Raw genomic sequence first — 17844 nt, 5'->3', positions numbered from 1 at the left:
TTAGATGAAACAACAAAATACAAAAAATATGATATTCTTCAGGGTAATTTATTTTTCTTCCTTCAAAATCCATTTGTATGAAGGGAGAGCAGAGGTCTTATTACCAGTGCCATTGTGAAAAATGATATCGTGTTGGGTTTTGTACTCTTCAATCCCTACTGTCTTGTGAGACAACTTTTCACAACATAAGGGATGGACCACTAACAAGATCAGACAGCAACTGATGGGTGTCACGGGATATCAACTGGTGACGCACAGAACTAAATCACTGCAGCAAAGCCATCCATTACATCTGACATTGTTCTAGGAGTTAGATATTTAAGGGTTTCATGAATTTTGGGGAAGGGTGTAGGGGATGTTGTGGGTGGTGTACGTGTCAGGTAGGACTCTACAAGTCGCTCTCTCCATACAGGGCACTGGAGAAGGAGATATAATCAAGGGAGCCTGGGGGAGCATCACCGCCAATGTACTTGGTCATGCGGCTGATACAGTATTCAGCTTGTTCTGGGGGCAGCTCCCTCCTCAGCTCCTCCACTGTAATGTATGCCTGCAGAACATAGTAGAAAAAAATGAGTGCTTAGACAACAAGAGCCGTGTTTAGCAGATTCTCCAAAAACATACATAGGTTCTTTTAGTGGCTCTATTAGTTTGTAATTACCTTGTCAGAAGCCAGGATCTTGAAGGAGGCCATGACCTGTTCAGCAGTGTCTGTCTCAGCTGTCTCCCTGGTCATGAAGTCAATAAAGGCCTGGAAGGTGACAACTCCTGTGTTGTTGGGGTCCACAAGAGTCATAATGCGTGCAAATTCAACTTCACCCTAAAACAAATAATGGAAGAGTTCATATAAAAGAAAGCTGATTTTGCTTCCTTGTGTTTCTGGATTATTGTAAAACTACAAAAAAGCAGTTAGAGTCATACTCTGACCAGGAGTATATGCACTCACCAGATCATAACCCATAGAAATCAGGCAAGCACGGAAGTCATCAGGATCCATCATGCCATTCCTCTTCTGCAAATAGAAAAAAAGAATGTGCTTATTCTACAGTTTGGATAAAGTTGCATAACTTTGCTTTTTCAAAGAAGAAACCAAAGACTCCATATATTGCTAACCCGGTCAAAGTGATTGAAGGAGGCTCTGAACTCGTTCAACTGCTCCTGGCTGATGCCCTTGGCGTCACGGGTCAGGATCTGGTTCTCAACCTCGTTGATCGTGCGGGCGATAGTGGTGAGGAGCTGCTCCCATCCCACACGCACGTGCTAAAATAGACATAATTGGAAAATAGGAATCATGCCTTTATGGTGAGATTAAAGAGACTTGGAAGTTTAATTGCATAAGACACTTTACCTTAATGACACTTGAAACTTCAAAGAGAAAATACATTTCAGAATGAATTGAAAATAGCTGGTTGTCAATACCTCCATAGTGTAGTTGGTGTGCTTGTTGTCAAAGATAAGACTCTCCTGGCTGAGCTGGTGGTCTCCTTCCAGCGTGTCTATATTGGATTTGTAATTAATAATGTTCTGTTCATATGTTTTCAGATTGCTCATCTGTTCCTCTAGAGAACCAGCAATATCAATTGACACATGGCTGATCTCCTGTTGAACAAAAGGAAGATAATTTCAGTTTTAGTTTTTTCATACTATGTGACATGTAGCTACTGTGAGTGAGGTGTATGGTGAAACACCTCCATCTTGATCTGAATCCAGGGTCCAATGATATTGGCCTGAGCAGCGAATTGGCGTCTCAGCCTTTCATTGGACTGCTGCCTGGCTACTTCCTCCTGCAACATCTGGTCACGCATTGGGACCAGTTGCTTCACCTGTTGTTAGGAAGGAAGCAACATTCCTCAGTTAAGAAGCTGAAAACACTTCTCCTAGCTCAAAGAACTCAATGCATTGAGCCATTGTTCTTGCTGATCAAGCTGAAATGGTCAAATAAAGATAGTAAAGTACTTACAGCTTCCCATTTGTTGCTAATATCCTGAGGAGAAAGGACAGTGTAGGGATTCTCACCCACTATCTTGATCCCATATGTCTGAGCTATCTTCAGGATCTCGTTATGAATGCCCATGATGGCCATGCGTTCCTTATCAGCTTCTGGTATGGTGGCCTTGAATTGGTCATGGGCTGTGATCAAACTCTGAGGTTGACAATAGCAGGAAAGAACAAAATGATGTTAAGACATGGTGCGTAAGTAGACAATTGAAAGATGGTACAAAAAAGGAGTCTATTACAGAAGAACAATACCAATGTCCTTCTCCCATAACAGACTGATAAGATACTAAAGCCGGTACACAGTGTCACTGAAGAAGATAAGCACTCTTACAAGCATTCAGTGTTTGTATTTCACCTGAATCTCCTCAATACTGTGCACAATGAACATGTCCTGCAGATCTTCCATAGCTCCATCCATCCAGTTGTTGAAGGGTGCTGCCCGCTTGGCAAACTCCAGGTACAACTGGTCAATTGTCTCCCAAAGCTTCTCCACACGCTATGGCAAAGAAAAACAAAGATTACAGCAAGCCCACATCCTTTATCTACTGTAAATTGCATATTTTATCCATACTCTTCATTGGCTAAATATGCAAAAGAGTCTTAATGTTTCTGGAAGTGGAATCTACTTTAGTTTGACCGCATTCTCAATTCAAGTGTTGATTTAGACAATTGAGGAGGACAGCTGTACCATAACAACCAAGATTTTATCATATGCATGTACCTCCAGTGATTCTCTCCTTTTCTGGGTCAGGGTTCCCAGGTTGTCCCACTGGTCACAGATACCCTGGCATCGAGCATTGATGGTAGCAGCATCATAATAGTCCAGTTCACTAAAGAGCAGCACATCTTTATAATCATTATAATTACCTACTGTAAACACTATAAGAAAGTACTCTTCATATTTCAAGGGAGCTGAGGTGTATCTATCTTACTTGAGCTCCTGAGCAATGGCAGCAATCTGCTCCACTCTGTCCTGGTGAGCAGCCAGGTCACTCTCAAAGGCCTCGTGTTTCCTCATCAGAGCACGGATCTCCATTAGAGAGGCTGACTCGTAGTCCTTCTGAGACAGCAGCTCCTCCTTTCCTGTGTTGAGCATTACAAAATACAAAGGAATATGTCAGCCCTCACAGTAGAGTGAAAATGGCTGACTGTAAGATCAGAGAGGTAGTGACTAATACCTGTGGTCCATGATTCGTGCAAGGTAGACTTCTGTTTAAACTTCTCAGCCAGGTGGTCCAGTCTCTCCAGACGACGGATTTCTGAGAGCAGCCACTCCTCGTAACCCTTCTCTACCTGCTCCAGACCCTTCCAGGCATTGGCAATGTCCTGTAGCGGGGGAGGCCAGGTAGAACTTACTTTCAACTCTGTCTGTGGAGTACTCAAAAGCCAAGGTAATTTACCCTGTATACAAGTGTTAAGAGAAAAGGAGCAACACATACTGAAACCATTTTGCCTTCAGAGGGCATGAAGGCAGGCCTGTTGCTGAGCCTCAGCTTTGTCTGTAGGGTGTTGAAGTTGATCTCCAGCTGACACTTCTCCTGAACCTTGGGTGGCTTATGCACACGACGATAATCCCTGAAATCCTCTAGCTTCTGCTGCATGGCATGCATGGTCTGCTCAGCCACGCGGTTCTCCAACCAGGGGATGGTCCTACGGATCCACTCCAGAAGCTAAGGTCAAAACCATGGGAAAACCAAGACTCAGCAAATTAACAAAACATTGTCCATCTAAAAGAGAATTTGAGTTTTCTTACCTCGCTGGCCAGTTTCTCATATTCTTCCATCAGCTTCTCATTTTCCTGGTTCACGGCCAGCACTTTGCAGATCCTGTTAGCTGCTGTCTCAGCCTGGAGGACAGTGTGACTGATTACAAAGGGGAAACAAGGTGGGCAATTACATTCTAAAAGGAGCAACTCTCCTTCCTATACAGATGTTCATCTCCAGAAGAACTCCCTTACCTGCTCTGCACCAGCGAAAGCATGGTAGAAACTCTACAAGTTAGAGATCCCACCAATCTTTCTTATGTGATGTACTCATAACCACACCTTAAGTGACACGTGATCCAAATATCATTACGTCCTTGGTGACGCGAGTACCCATCACTACACTATTTCGCCTCCCTAGGTTGGCGAAAGCAAAATTCACTACAGTAGACTTCTGTTTAAACTTCTCGGCTAGGTGGTCCAGTCTCTTCAGATGATGGATTTCTGTGAGCAACCACTCCTCATAACCCTTCTCTACCTGCTCCAGACCCTTCCAGGCATTGGCAATGTCCTGTAGCGGGGGAGGCCAGGTAGAACTTACTTTCAACTCTGTCTGTGGAGTACTCAAAAGCCAAGGTAATTTACCCTGTATACAAGTGTTAAGAGAAAAGGAGCAACACATACTGAAACCATTTTGCCTTCAGAGGGCATGAAGGCAGGCCTGTTGCTGAGCCTCAGCTTTGTCTGTAGGGTGTTGAAGTTGATCTCCAGCTGACACTTCTCCTGAACCTTGGGTGGCTTATGCACACGACGATAATCCCTGAAATCCTCTAGCTTCTGCTGCATGGCATGCATGGTCTGCTCGGCCACACGGTTCTCCAACCAGGGGATGGTCCTTCGGATCCACTCCAGAAGCTAAGGTGAAAACCAAGACTCAGCAAATTAACAAAACAGTGTCCATCTAATAGAGAATTTGAGTGTTCACACCTCGCTGGCCAGTTTCTCGTATTCTTCCATCAGCTTCTCATAGATGGTGTTGATAAATAGGTTTGTAGTGCATTACAGTGTTTTCTGCTTCAGTTACATGCTACAAAAATAGACACTAAAAGTCTACAAATACGAAGCTTACGTATGCAGCCTGCGATGTGAATAATGCAGCCTGTAAATGTGGGCGCTGAAATAAATACACTCTGCTATGAAACAGGCCATATTATTCCAAATTCATCAGGGCATGTCATTCAAAAAACTGTTCATCAAAAAGTAAACACATTCTGCATCTCAGAAATGACATTTCCATTCTGCTGAAAATATTATCACATTATTTCATGCAGAATATTCTACTGCACTTGGAAATGCATCACATGACAGAAGTTAAATTAATTTCTAATGCTGTTTTGTGTTCGCTTTAAACCTGCACCAGTATTATTACAGAGCCTCGCATGACATGCGGACAAAAATACATTTATTGTGGCCACGAATTAATTCATTCCCTAGTTTTAGTAAATCATGGCCATGTTGTACAAATTCAGTCCCTCGTTTTGATTTAATACAAAAACATGGCCACGATTTACTAAAACGAGGGAACAAATTCATAATTTTGTGCATGTAATGTATAGTTTCATTATCGAACCTTATGACAATATTCAGGTCACATTTCAAATTTTATTCTAAAACCAAAAGAAAAAAGTAGTATACTTTAATTTTAGTAAACTTGAAGTATAGCTTCCAAGTATTCTTTATGTAGTAAGTATACTAATATGAATTTACTAGTAGCATACTTGTAAGTTGTAAGAGCACTGTTTCAATACTTCTTGGAACTAAATTAGCCCACTTTTAAGTTAATAAAAGTATACTTTTGAGTGTAGTAAACTTTAACTAGTTCTAAAATATTGGTAAAACTAAACTGTGAGTTATTACTATAAGTGAACTTGTGGATTTACTGTTAGTTCACTAGTTTTATACTTATAGCCAATTATTTTTGTTTAAGTACACTTTGAAGTATACTCTCAGTAAACCAATAGTCTAATAGTTTTTATATTATACTTTGTTATACTTTTATATTATATTATTAATCACAACTACAAGCCAAATATACTGAGAATACTTAACTATACTTTTCTTAAGCGTATGTATTTAAATATTTGAAATATATTTTAAATAATTTTTGCATAAAGCTTCACACTGCTGACCTGGATTTCCTCAATGCTGTGCACGATGAACATGTCCTGCAGATCCTCCATGGCTCCATCCATCCAGTTGTTGAAGGGCGCCGCCCTCTTGGCGAACTCCAGGTACAGCTGATCAATCGTCTCCCAAAGTTTTTCTACACGCTGCAGGATGAAAGAGCAGAATCAGCTCGAACCAGTTACAAATAATGTACTTTTCTACAAATACTAGGGCTGGTTTTCCAGTTGCACCTTTATAGTGGGCATCTAATATTTGCCTTCACACTGTAGCATGAGTTTGTTTGGAGTGTGTAAAGTGTTTGTGCACCTCTAGAGCGTCTCTTCTCTTCTGGGTCAGGGTTCCCAGGTTGTCCCACTGGTCACAGATACCCTGGCATCGAGCATTGATGGTAGCAGCATCATAATAGTCCAGTTCACTAAAGAGCAGCACATCTTTATAATCATTATAATTACCTACTGTAAACACTATAAGAAAGTACTCTTCATATTTCAAGGGAGCTGAGGTGTATCTATCTTACTTGAGCTCCTGAGCAATGGCAGCAATCTGCTCCACTCTGTCCTGGTGAGCAGCCAGGTCACTCTCAAAGGCCTCGTGTTTCCTCATCAGAGCACGGATCTCCATTAGAGAGGCAGACTCGTAGTCTTTCTGAGACAGCAGCTCCTCCTTTCCTGTGTTGAGCATTACAGAACACAATGAGAAGGAATATGTCAGTTCTCAGAGAAGAGTGAAAACGGCTGACTGTAAGATCAGAGAGGTAGTGACTAATACCTGTGGTCCATGATTCGTGCAAGGTAGACTTCTGTTTAAACTTCTCAGCCAGGTGGTCCAGTCTCTCCAGACGACGGATTTCTGTGAGCAGCCACTCCTCGTAACCCTTCTCTACCTGCTCCAGACCCTTCCAGGCATTGGCAATGTCCTGTAGCGGGGGAGGCCAGGTAGAACTTACTTTCAACTCTGTCTGTGGGGTACTCAAAAGCCAAGGTAATTTACCCTGTATACAAGTGTTAAGAGAGAAGGAGCAACACATACTGAAACCATTTTGTCTTCATAAGTGTATACCATGAAGGCAGGCCTGTTGCTGAGCCTCAGCTTTGTCTGTAGGGTGTTGAAGTTGATCTCCAGCTGACACTTCTCCTGAACCTTGGGTGGCTTATGCACACGACGATAATCCCTGAAATCCTCTAGCTTCTGCTGCATGGCATGCATGGTCTGCTCGGCCACACGGTTCTCCAACCAGGGGATGGTCCTTCGGATCCACTCCAGAAGCTAAGGTGAAAACCAAGACTCAGCAAATTAACAAAACAGTGTCCATCTAATAGAGAATTTGAGTGTTCACACCTCGCTGGCCAGTTTCTCGTATTCTTCCATCAGCTTCTCATTTTCCTGGTTCACGGCCAGCACTTTGCAGATCCTGTTAGCTGCTGTCTCAGCCTGGAGGACAGTGTGACTGATTACAAAGGGGAAACAAGGTGGGCAATTACATTCTAAAAGGAGCAACTCTCCTTCCTATACAGATGTTCATCTCCAGAAGAACTCCCTTACCTGCTCTGCACCAGCGAAAGCATGGTAGAAACATGACACATAGGTCATGATGGCCTTCTCATCGGGTTTCGGAGTGTTCACAATGTCTGATATGGAGACAAACATTAAACAATTAATGAAACCACTCTATTTTTACAATCTGAAACATGATATCGCATTGGATTCTCCAACAGGTCATACCATCTGCATCAAGCATTTTAGGGATGTCAAGGTATTTCTCTGCAACTTCAAAAGCAGTGTTGAGGTTACCAACAGGGTCGTCCTGCAAGGGTAAACATAGCCAGGAAGACACTCAATGAAAAATTAGTAAATAAAGCGAAGAAACATTTTTCCACAGTCTACAATTGAAAGTTGCTAGAAAAGACAGTCAACCATATACTATTCATCATGGAAACATTTTGCTCATACACATCATAATCACCATGTTTGAATGTGACTCATGCTATTTTATACACTGCAGAACATTAGTAACATAATTAAACAAGAAAAAATTGAATTCATGCCTGAGAACATTTTAGATAAATTCAATTAAAAATCTTTACAAAAAAGCACTGTGGCAGATGGTAATATTGTAACACTTTGATATTTACTATGATTTATACCATGATTATCATATTCATGTACCATGGTATTTACATGGTACTCTAAAATACTTAAAGGGTTAGTTCACCCAAAAATGAAAATTAGCATTAACGTCTTCCGCGTATGACAGTCAGCGGAAGCGAGAGAAAAGTTTTTATTACGTTTGAAATATGGATATTTATCTTACAAAAATGTATGGATTCGCTACAGGAGGCCTTTAAACACCCGGGACCCATGTGAGGGACGTTTTATTACGGATGCGCGCACTTTATTTCACGTCTTCTGAACTGTTGACAACCAACACCCGCTTACCCCCATTGAAAGGCTTGGAGGGGCCAGGAAAATTTTTAATATAACTCCGATTGGATTCGTCTGAAAGAAGAAAGTCACATACACCTAGGATGCTTCGAGGGTGAGTAAAACACAGGCTAATTTTCATTTTTGGGTGAACTCACCCTTTAAACAAATGCCATGAAATTAAAACCATGATATTGCCATAATATATGTTCAAAAAGAAACCATAACCAATAAACAACTGGCTTTTTGTTAGTGAGGTGGCAATAACATCATACAGGTAAATAAAACAAACCAAATGAAACTTTTTCACACTTAACCACTAAAGAAATTAAATAAAGGTGTTACATTTTTTATGTAAAATATTCCGCTCTTTTTTTAGAAGCAATAAACAGTCCATTCAAAGCCAAAGAGACAAAGTTAGTTACCAACAGGTCTATGATGACAGGTATAGGGTAAGGGAAAAGGTGAGTTTTTATGTGACATAGCAGATGAATGGACAGATAGCTAATGAACATAAAGAAGGCAGAGATGCATTATGAGAAAGAAGGCGATGGCACCTTGCGCAGTTTGGAGTAGTCGATGAGATCAGGTCTGTGTCTGTGGATGAGGGCACAGAGAGCCAGGCCATCCTTCCAACTAAGACACAGACCACAAGCAAAGGAAACCACAAGAGAGAAAGAACAAGAAAAGAAATTGGAAATGGTTAACAAAACGATGAGTGCTGTGCAGAGGCTCTATGGCAGAGTTTAGAAGCATGTGAAGCATGATGGGTAATGCGAAGCATGGGTTTTAAAGAGAGATAATGTACACATGTGCGCATTAAAGTTCGGACAAGAACCGTAAATGGTTAAACAGAGTAAGAGATTGTGAAATTAAGCCAACATGCCGTTCTCTCAACAGGAGTGAAGCAGAAATCACCTGATGTGGAAGTTTTGCACATTGACATTCCTGTAGGGGGCAGTCTTCCTCTGACACCACAGCAGCAAGCCCTCCTTAGCAGAGGTCTCTGTGAGGAACAGGTCAGTAGGTCATTTTCACTGACTACACAAAATATGATGTTGAACCCTTGACCTTACCATTCAATTTAAAGGTATATACTCAATTGACCTCATTCATGAAACTTTCATAAATATATGAGTAAACGTGCTTGTAAAATGTAGCCTTGGATTCACAAATTCTCCATAAACCTCAGATTTGTTAATTAAAGGTGTGCATGTTAATGAATTCCAGCCATTTGTAGATAGGGCACACTTCATAATTACCACCCATGAATTACAACTAAAGAGAATAACTGGTATAAAAAATATTAAGATTGCAAACAAATAGCCTTACTTTTATCAAAGATGTTTTTAGTGATATTACGTTTGACACCAAAGCTCCAAATCTTGTGTCAAAAAACACATTTCACATTAAAGGTCTGTATTGGAGCTTGGTTCGTTTTGCCAAAAGCATGTGATCTATGACATTCTAAGTTTTGTTTGTCTGAGCACTATGTGATTGCTTCCAAATCCCAGGGCAATTTTCCTTTTTTTTTTTTTTCTTTTTTTTTAACCAATATCATTATTTTTATGTGAAGCCAAAATAACATTTGCCTATGAAATACAGGCATATATGCATAGTTAAAAGGACTGGTTTAATACATGAATTTCATTTCATTCCTGTCAGTGTACTGTACTAAAATAAATGAAATAATCACTTTGAAAATGTCTATTCTTTAAAATTAAATTAAACAAAACAACAAAATGAACAAAAATCATTTGCAGAATGAAAAAACCCTTGATGCGTCGCAAAGCTTAATTTTGCTATCACAATTTTTTTCCACATTTAACTAATTAATTTTGTTATTATATATTATTATGGTACATAGTGCTACATAGGCCTATGACTAAAAGAACAAAATGTTCGGATGTTTTACGCACTATTTCTGTGTGGCTGGGAGCAGGTGTAAATTTACTAATACTAAGCCAAATACTAATAACTAAATATAAATGGCTTCTTCAATGGCACTTGCTTTTCTGTGATGCTTCATCTTTGCCACTAGGTGTCAATAAAAGCTCTAGTCAGCTTTCACACCAAACAGCGTGACAAACCAAAAATTAACAGACCTTTAAACAAACACAACTCTGCAGAGGTGTTAATGTGTCAGATGTTTGGAGTCTCTCACCCTCCACTGAAATGTCCTGGATTGCAAAGCGCAGGATGATGGTCCAGATCATACCGAGGGTCATTTTCACATTACCATCCACAATCTCTGCAAGTCAGAACAGCCAGAAAAAACAGTTTCACTCACATGACAGAAGAGTACAGTTATGGAAATTGACAAGAATATAGGGGCTCAAGGTGCTGATATTAGAGAAACAGAAGCAGAAGAGGTTTTTTAAGCCTCACCTTCAGCACCGATGGAGATCAGTTTCACTCCCTTGCTGCTGATAAAATCCAGGGCCTTGTTTACGTTGGCGATCTTGTGGAAACGCATTTTGCCTTTGTCTGGTTTAGGGAGTCTCTCACCTGATATAACACACACACACACACAAAATCATACCCTAAGGACATGTATAGAAATATTCTTTTGCTTCATGTGAGACTGTTAATGGGAGAAGTGTAGAGTAATAATGGACACATTATCTTTGCATGAGCTACATTTGGGAATCTGAAAGCTTTATGCATGATACAGAAAAATCTCACATACTCCCATTAAAAGTATATTTCTTTAAAGTCCATACTGTTCCACAAACCTGATGTTAGTCAACGTAACACATGAACAGAACAGTGATACAGTGACTGAGCACAACAGCACAACAGTGACTGAGCACAAGTCACTGCTTACCTGAGATAACCTCCAGCAGCAGCATGAGTTTGAGTCCATTCCTGAAGTCTTCCTCAATGTTCTCGATCTGTGTCCCTGCCTTACGCAGGTGAGAGTTGCACCAGGCAGTGAAGGTCTGAGGGGAAAAAATAAGAAATCGTAAGCAGTCTGACTACACCATTTTGTATCATGTTTCATTTTGTTCAAAGGTATGGCACAATGTGGTCATAAAGAAACACAGAGGATGTCATCTTTTTACATGAAATACTTTGTCAAATTTTATATTTGATACTAATTTTATATAAATCATTTTAATAATAAAATAAAATAAAATAAAAATACTATGAGGGCATCTGCCCCCAAATTTAAAGTATCCGAGTAGGATTTTTTTTCGGTGGCATTTTTGCCTTGAGCAAAGGTTAATTTCTGTCCCTGAACTACACATAGTTGGATCTATAAGCAGCGTTGACTGTACGTGCCTCACTGGGAGCCCCAGCGTAAGAGAGAAGGGGAAAGACAGTGAGTGAGGTGACCGAAGAATGCCAAGGCCCAACGTAATTTGATGTTAGGCTGGAAGCGGAGACCCTTTTGCAGCAGGTGGCCACCCTTCAAATCACCCCCCTCTGCCAAAGATCACCAAAATTAGCCTGTGCCCCATGGGAGGGGGAGGTGAAGATGAAGATGAGGAGGAGGAGGAGGAGTAGAGGCAGAGAGGGTGAGTGAAGGAAGCTATATCGGGGAGCCATGAGACACCAGCAGACAGCTGAAAGCACAGCATTCCTGGAACAGACGCTCAAAACACTACAGCGATAAAAAAAAAATGTGTGATGTTCCACGACACTGGACTGTTTATTTTACATAACATCATCATAAAACATACAATTACAATCAAAAGCAATAAACTTCAATGAGAATTAAATTGGAGACTGAATGACATAACATGGATTCAAGACATGAAAAGGGCAATTATTTAAGTGGCCACCCAAGTATGTGCAACAGGAATATGAAACATTTTTCTTAGACGTCCTTGAACTCTTTACATTGTGAATGAGGGTATAAATATTTAGTCAAGCAATATTTCTGTACAACCCAGGTTGGTTGTACAGAAATAGCTTGGCATGTTGGTGATGCTTTCATTACTTTGTCACATGCTAATTGCTCTAGCATTGATGTATACACTCTTTAAGTCAATTAAAATGTTTATACATATTTAGTTCGCCAGATCATATTTTCCATAGACAAACTAAAGCAGTGAATACAAGTCAGCTTTGATTAAGGTATATATTTCAAATAGCTTAAAATCAAAGTATTAATTAAAAAAGGGAAAATAAAAAGACATCTATAAAGCAGTCTTGTACAACTTAATGAACATATGAATTAAAAAAATTGAGACTCTGGTTCAAACTGAAACAACTATTCAAAATAGCCTGAAAAAATGTAAAGCACACACTGTGTTGATTCCAACTGTATCTGGATCTGAGGTTCTGGTTCGAATGTCAGATATTGTATAGTGATGACTACAGCAGAGACGCTCTCTATCGCCATGGAATTATTTTAGCTTTGCGGTCCATTAGCACTCCAGTTACATCATCACTTCAACTATTCCTGTCATACATACATCTGTGCAAAAGCTTTGCATTAATGAGTCAGCTGACTGCAGTCCCGCTGCTATTGTGACAGGGCGTTTTTTAAAGTGAAGACTGCACAATTCACACATCGACACAGGCAAACACACAGATTTTTTTTTTTTATCATATATTCAACATATTACTGTATATTTTTCATAAATTAAAGGGCCACAGAGCACAAATCAGATTTAGATTTTACATCTATTTATTATTTTAACATTTAATATAATTTTATAAACAAAACTTATTTGCACGTTTGGCTATCTTGGTTCTTTCATAGACTATAAAAAAATGTCAAAGTTGTAAATATGTTAGAAAATACTATTTCAGTCCTTCTACTTTAAAAGTTCATGTTTGATTCAATGTTACTTGCCATTTCTTTGTATTTGTGAAATATACTAGCAATGTCTTTTTTTACACCATTGTGAGCAACTTTTTTTCCTTTTTAAAACACATTTACATACATATGCACAGAAAGAAAAAACTAGATTTAGTTTAAATTTAGATTTAGAGGTTATTGCAAACATTTGACCCATTAAAGAATTTCACCCAAGGGAAAATTCTGCTTTACAATCTCGCTCTTGTTAGCTGCTCAAAACTGCTGCCAGATTATTTATGCTCTACAGATGACAGCAAAGCCACAAGCACATTCCACTGGATCATGCACCCTCTTTTACTGTAGCAGGAAGAAATAACTGAAGCTACTAAGGGTTTTCTTAATAACACAACTGCTTGTTGACACCACCTTAAAATTACAGGCCTTTAAATACTTAAATACATCAGTAAATCAGATTTGACTGTAAATCTGTTGCATCTATACTCAATATATTTCAGATGGCTGTAGATGTGTTTCAATCCTATGGATGGCAATCACACAATTTCACACTACTACCACAGAAAGGACAAGCAACAACATCCACTGTCCAAATCCAAAGTCATTCTATGAACCAGCACATCTATGAAAGATGTGCTACTACTGTCATTATTATCACTTTAGTCTACGGTTAAACAATCCCAATCCCCAAAAAAAATTATATTGAAAGCCCAAAGCAGTGCTTCAGGTGAGATGAGCATCAACAATTATATACGGGATTACCATCTGGCAGATTATGTTAATGAACAATAACGGGAACCTGTGTTAGTATCATTGATATACTATTATATTTTTTGTTAATATTTTGAATTAGGTTATATTTTTACATTTTGTTTTAAATTAAATTTTCATTACGGTTTTAATCTTTTTTGTTTTTTCTTTTTTATTAGTTCATTTTAGTTTATATTTATTAGTATACTTGTTTTATACTTCAAGTAAAACTAAACGAATATGAGAAATGCTGCCTAGGCAACTAGCTGAAATAAAATACGTTTAAGGATTTTTTAATATTTTATTTCAGTTCATGTTTATTTTGTTTCAAGCAACAAAAATGTTTTCTATGGTATTAATTTTCGTTAACAATGATAGCCCTTACAGGAACACTACCTGCCTGTAAAGTTATACCACCACTGCAATTGACACTTACTGATGGAAACTACAAAGGGAATAAATATTGCTCTGAGAAAGTTGTAGAGCGGGTTGCGGCACATTCAGGTGAAAGGGCTGAACATAGGATTCTGGGTAACATGATATTTAACATTTGAAGGCCTGGTATTTAAAGCTGCAACCTAGGTAAAGCTATAACCTAGACATTTGACTTTAGCTGCCAGTTCACCACTTAATAAATGTGCAGATACACAAAGCCATATAAACTATTTAAATTCACCTTAGCACCTTTCGCCAACATTTTACCATTTTTCAGAACAGAATAAGTAATATGGACTCAATAAAGACACCTTCACTCTTAAAAATAAAGGTTCTTTATTGGCATCTATGGTTTCATGAAGAACCTTTAACATCCATGGAACATTTCCAGTACACAAAAGGTTCTTTAGATTTTTTATTTGTTTTTCACACCAAGAAAAAAACTGAAAAAAACTCTTCATTAAAAGGTTCTTTAGCGAAACAAAAATTGCTCTTCTGTGGCATCACAGTGAAACCCCTCTTTTGGAACCTTTAATTTAAGAGTGTAAAAAGAAAACCATTTGCTTGGGTATAAACAGGATTGACCAACAGAAACTCATGACCTGCAACCCATTATGTGTCCCACTCTCTTTTTGTTCTCATTTACATGGCCATGAAAGTCAAATCCAGCCTAAAATAAGTTTACCTGGCTGACCTGTCTCCTACAATAACCCCCCAGCCCCCATGCTTTAATTGGGTAGTTTATAGAAGCTCCCCTAGAAGGACACCTCTTCTGGAATAGCAACTGCCATTCGATCGTACTCATGACTTTCTTCACCCCCCATTTCCCACCTCCACCCCCTTCCACGCCCCTACCGTGTGCCTGAAGAATGTGCACACCTATCTGAATCCCTCAGGTTTTGCACTAAGCATTAGGCTTTCTAATTAGAATGAAAAAACACATAAGAATTTTTCCTCTGACTTGTGATTCGCAAACCTCATAAAAAGGTGTAATTAGGTGACATACTATTCAGCACACACACAATTTATTTTTACTAAGCAGACATCTTATAAAATAATAATAATAATAATAATAATAATAATAATAATAATAATGATAAAATGCAGGTAAGTGTCCAATATTTTATGAGAAACCACAGATGCAGTCTCCATAAATCCCTCATTCTGGAAATGTAGCTGATGAAGGTAACTAGATAGGCCTAGTAGGCCTGGACTACATTCACCATGGCTCAAACTGATGACTATACAAGCATGAAGAGCAAAAAAGGATCCCTTAGAGTTGTGGGGGTGCGACAACAGAAATGAAACAACAATATTCCGCGTGTTTTAGAATCACTCGCTTCTCTTTCTCAAAACTCAATGGTCCACCTGGCTTCCCTTGCAGGATCTGACACATTAGTTAACAGACACTAGAAAACAACTCAAGGAATACAATGCTGTAGAGATGCAGTCTCCCCATCTAATAAACTAGTCTCAGGATTGAACTAATAAATGGCATGCGACCAAGAAACCAAAGCACAAGGATGTTAAGGACTCAACAGTAATTCACTGAAGCAGGTAGGCTTAAAGGAATAACAAACCACAGTAATGTTTAAATGCAAGGAAGGCTGTGTTATCAGCACTGAGTGAGGTCTTTTTGAAGAGAATTGTGCAGCATGACAGTTCTATATGGACAGAACGCCTCACATTCAGGTGCAAAAACACTCAAGCTTTATTTAGACCCCCTCAGGTTCCACAACAGCCACTAGGCTACCTTGGGTTCACATTAAAAAATACATTAAGAATATGACAAGAACAAAACATTTTATTCACCCTACAGTGAACATTAAAAATTACACATATTGCTTCTGAAACTTAATTTTATCAGTAATTGGAATACAAAGGACCAAAACAAAGGTTTGCGGAGTAGTTTATCTTTTGAAATGGCTGTTCTTGACTAGAAGAAACTGCTGTCACATTCCACAAGAATGGTTTTCTCGGATTCTTTTAGTTTAAAGCATTAAAGGCATTAATGCATGTTTTTGTTGGAAGGCCTATTAAATATGTCTGACAAACTATTATCGGACATAAAATGAATCTAGAATGAAAAGTATCTAGTCTACTTTCACAAATCAAGTTAAACCACATTAAATTACAACATGGTTGCAAAGATTGACATAAAAAAACGAACTATACAATTTAGTTTGACATCCTGTGGTTCCTGACCAACTTTGTTGAAGGTTAAGCACCATTAGGTCATTTTTTTACCCTATTCATAGAAAGTGCCAGTTTCTTAGACTTGGTCCTAGATGATCTACCAAACTGAAACTCTCAAAGCTATAATGAGAGTTTCAGTCTGGTACTAAATGCACTCAGCAAGAAAGAAACATGTTTGTGCCCTCAACGGGATGTAAATAAATCTACAGGGTCATCATGTTAAATCCTTGCTTATTAATAAACACCTCTCACATGTACCATCGGTGATTTAACTAAAATCAACAGATGATGATGAACAAACTGCTTGGATTAATGGGTTGGGGACAGAATGGGCCCTGTATTTTTAGTTGTAGAGTCTATTTGCGGCTCTCAGTGCTACTTAACCACTTCCGTCTATTCTAAACACTGACTGTCCTCTGTAACATACTGTTGCCTCATCTGCTCAGCTGTTACTGTCACTTTGGTGTAGTTTTGCATAATGTAATATAGCTACTGTCATATATTCATGATAGTTGCTTACATCAATGACCGTTTCTGGTTTCCTAATTTAAATCTAATCTAATTTACTGCAGCTAATTATTTGCAGTAATACTAACATTATAACAATTATTTTCAAACCAATGGGTATACGTTGAAATTAAAGATGAATACAAAACTATTCAACCACTTTAGCTACTTAAGCCACCGAGGTAACAGCTGATTGGTCCGTGTCGCTGAGCGGTGTATGGCGTGGAGATTTGACGCTTGTGTCTAATTTAAAATTAATTCATGAAAATTCTGAGATTTTACATTCAAATATTGTTTTTCATTCCATATGGTAGGCCTACTCACCCATTAAAAACGAACAATTATATATATTTTTTTTTCTGTCTGTAGATCAATATTTAAATGAATTCACTTTACGTAGACCTTTATAAAGAAAAGCAAGAAGTGAGCACAAAAAGCACTCGTGAGTTTTACCTTCCGCTGCTGCTTCTCCCAGGCCGGGTCCAGTAACAGGTCGCGATCCCAGTCATCCTCTTGGGTCATGTATTCCCCAGTCGTAGTCATCATGTAAGAACTGTATTGCACATGCGTTTCAATCGCTGTCATTTTTCCGTCTTCCGTGGGGTGCTTGGTATCCCCTCAACCTATACAACCTTATGTTTTACCTCTTAATTCAACATACACGCCCCGTGCCGTACAATCAGAATCCCGTGCGGGTTTGGAGAGAGAAGACAAACCCCTGCCTGCGGTAACTGCTCCCACCGGCCGATGAGCTGACAGCTGGTGCTCAAACTCAACAAGTAACGGGACCCAATGAGTGACTGACTGCTGTAGTATTTGGGCATAACTTCCTTTCCTAAAAGGTAATGGGCGGGATTTGGGAACGGTACAGAATGGACGTTAA

General features: G+C 39.1%; 1 protein-coding gene across 1 annotated transcript; it reads right to left on the bottom strand.

The window, feature by feature from the left end:
- Positions 1-6: 6 nt before the first annotated feature.
- Positions 7-17740, bottom strand: LOC107669397 (alpha-actinin-3-like). The gene is made up of 21 exons (XM_016461605.1): positions 17415-17740; positions 11133-11247; positions 10694-10813; positions 10470-10556; positions 9224-9311; positions 8863-8941; positions 7607-7688; positions 7427-7512; positions 7223-7315; positions 4382-4612; positions 3174-3321; positions 2928-3078; positions 2717-2825; positions 2351-2491; positions 1958-2140; positions 1686-1820; positions 1417-1596; positions 1111-1257; positions 944-1009; positions 659-817; positions 7-547 (listed from the first exon to the last, which is right to left on the bottom strand). Exons 1-21 carry the CDS (start codon positions 17544-17546, stop codon positions 389-391), a joined length of 2691 nt encoding a protein of 896 aa, XP_016317091.1. The 5' UTR covers positions 17547-17740; the 3' UTR covers positions 7-388.
- Positions 17741-17844: the final 104 nt, after the last annotated feature.

This window comes from Sinocyclocheilus anshuiensis, unplaced genomic scaffold (genome assembly GCF_001515605.1).
Source record: "Sinocyclocheilus anshuiensis isolate Anshui unplaced genomic scaffold, SAMN03320099.WGS_v1.1 scaffold180, whole genome shotgun sequence".
Taxonomy (NCBI): domain Eukaryota; kingdom Metazoa; phylum Chordata; class Actinopteri; order Cypriniformes; family Cyprinidae; genus Sinocyclocheilus; species Sinocyclocheilus anshuiensis.
This window is presented reverse-complemented; position numbering and strand designations above follow the sequence as displayed.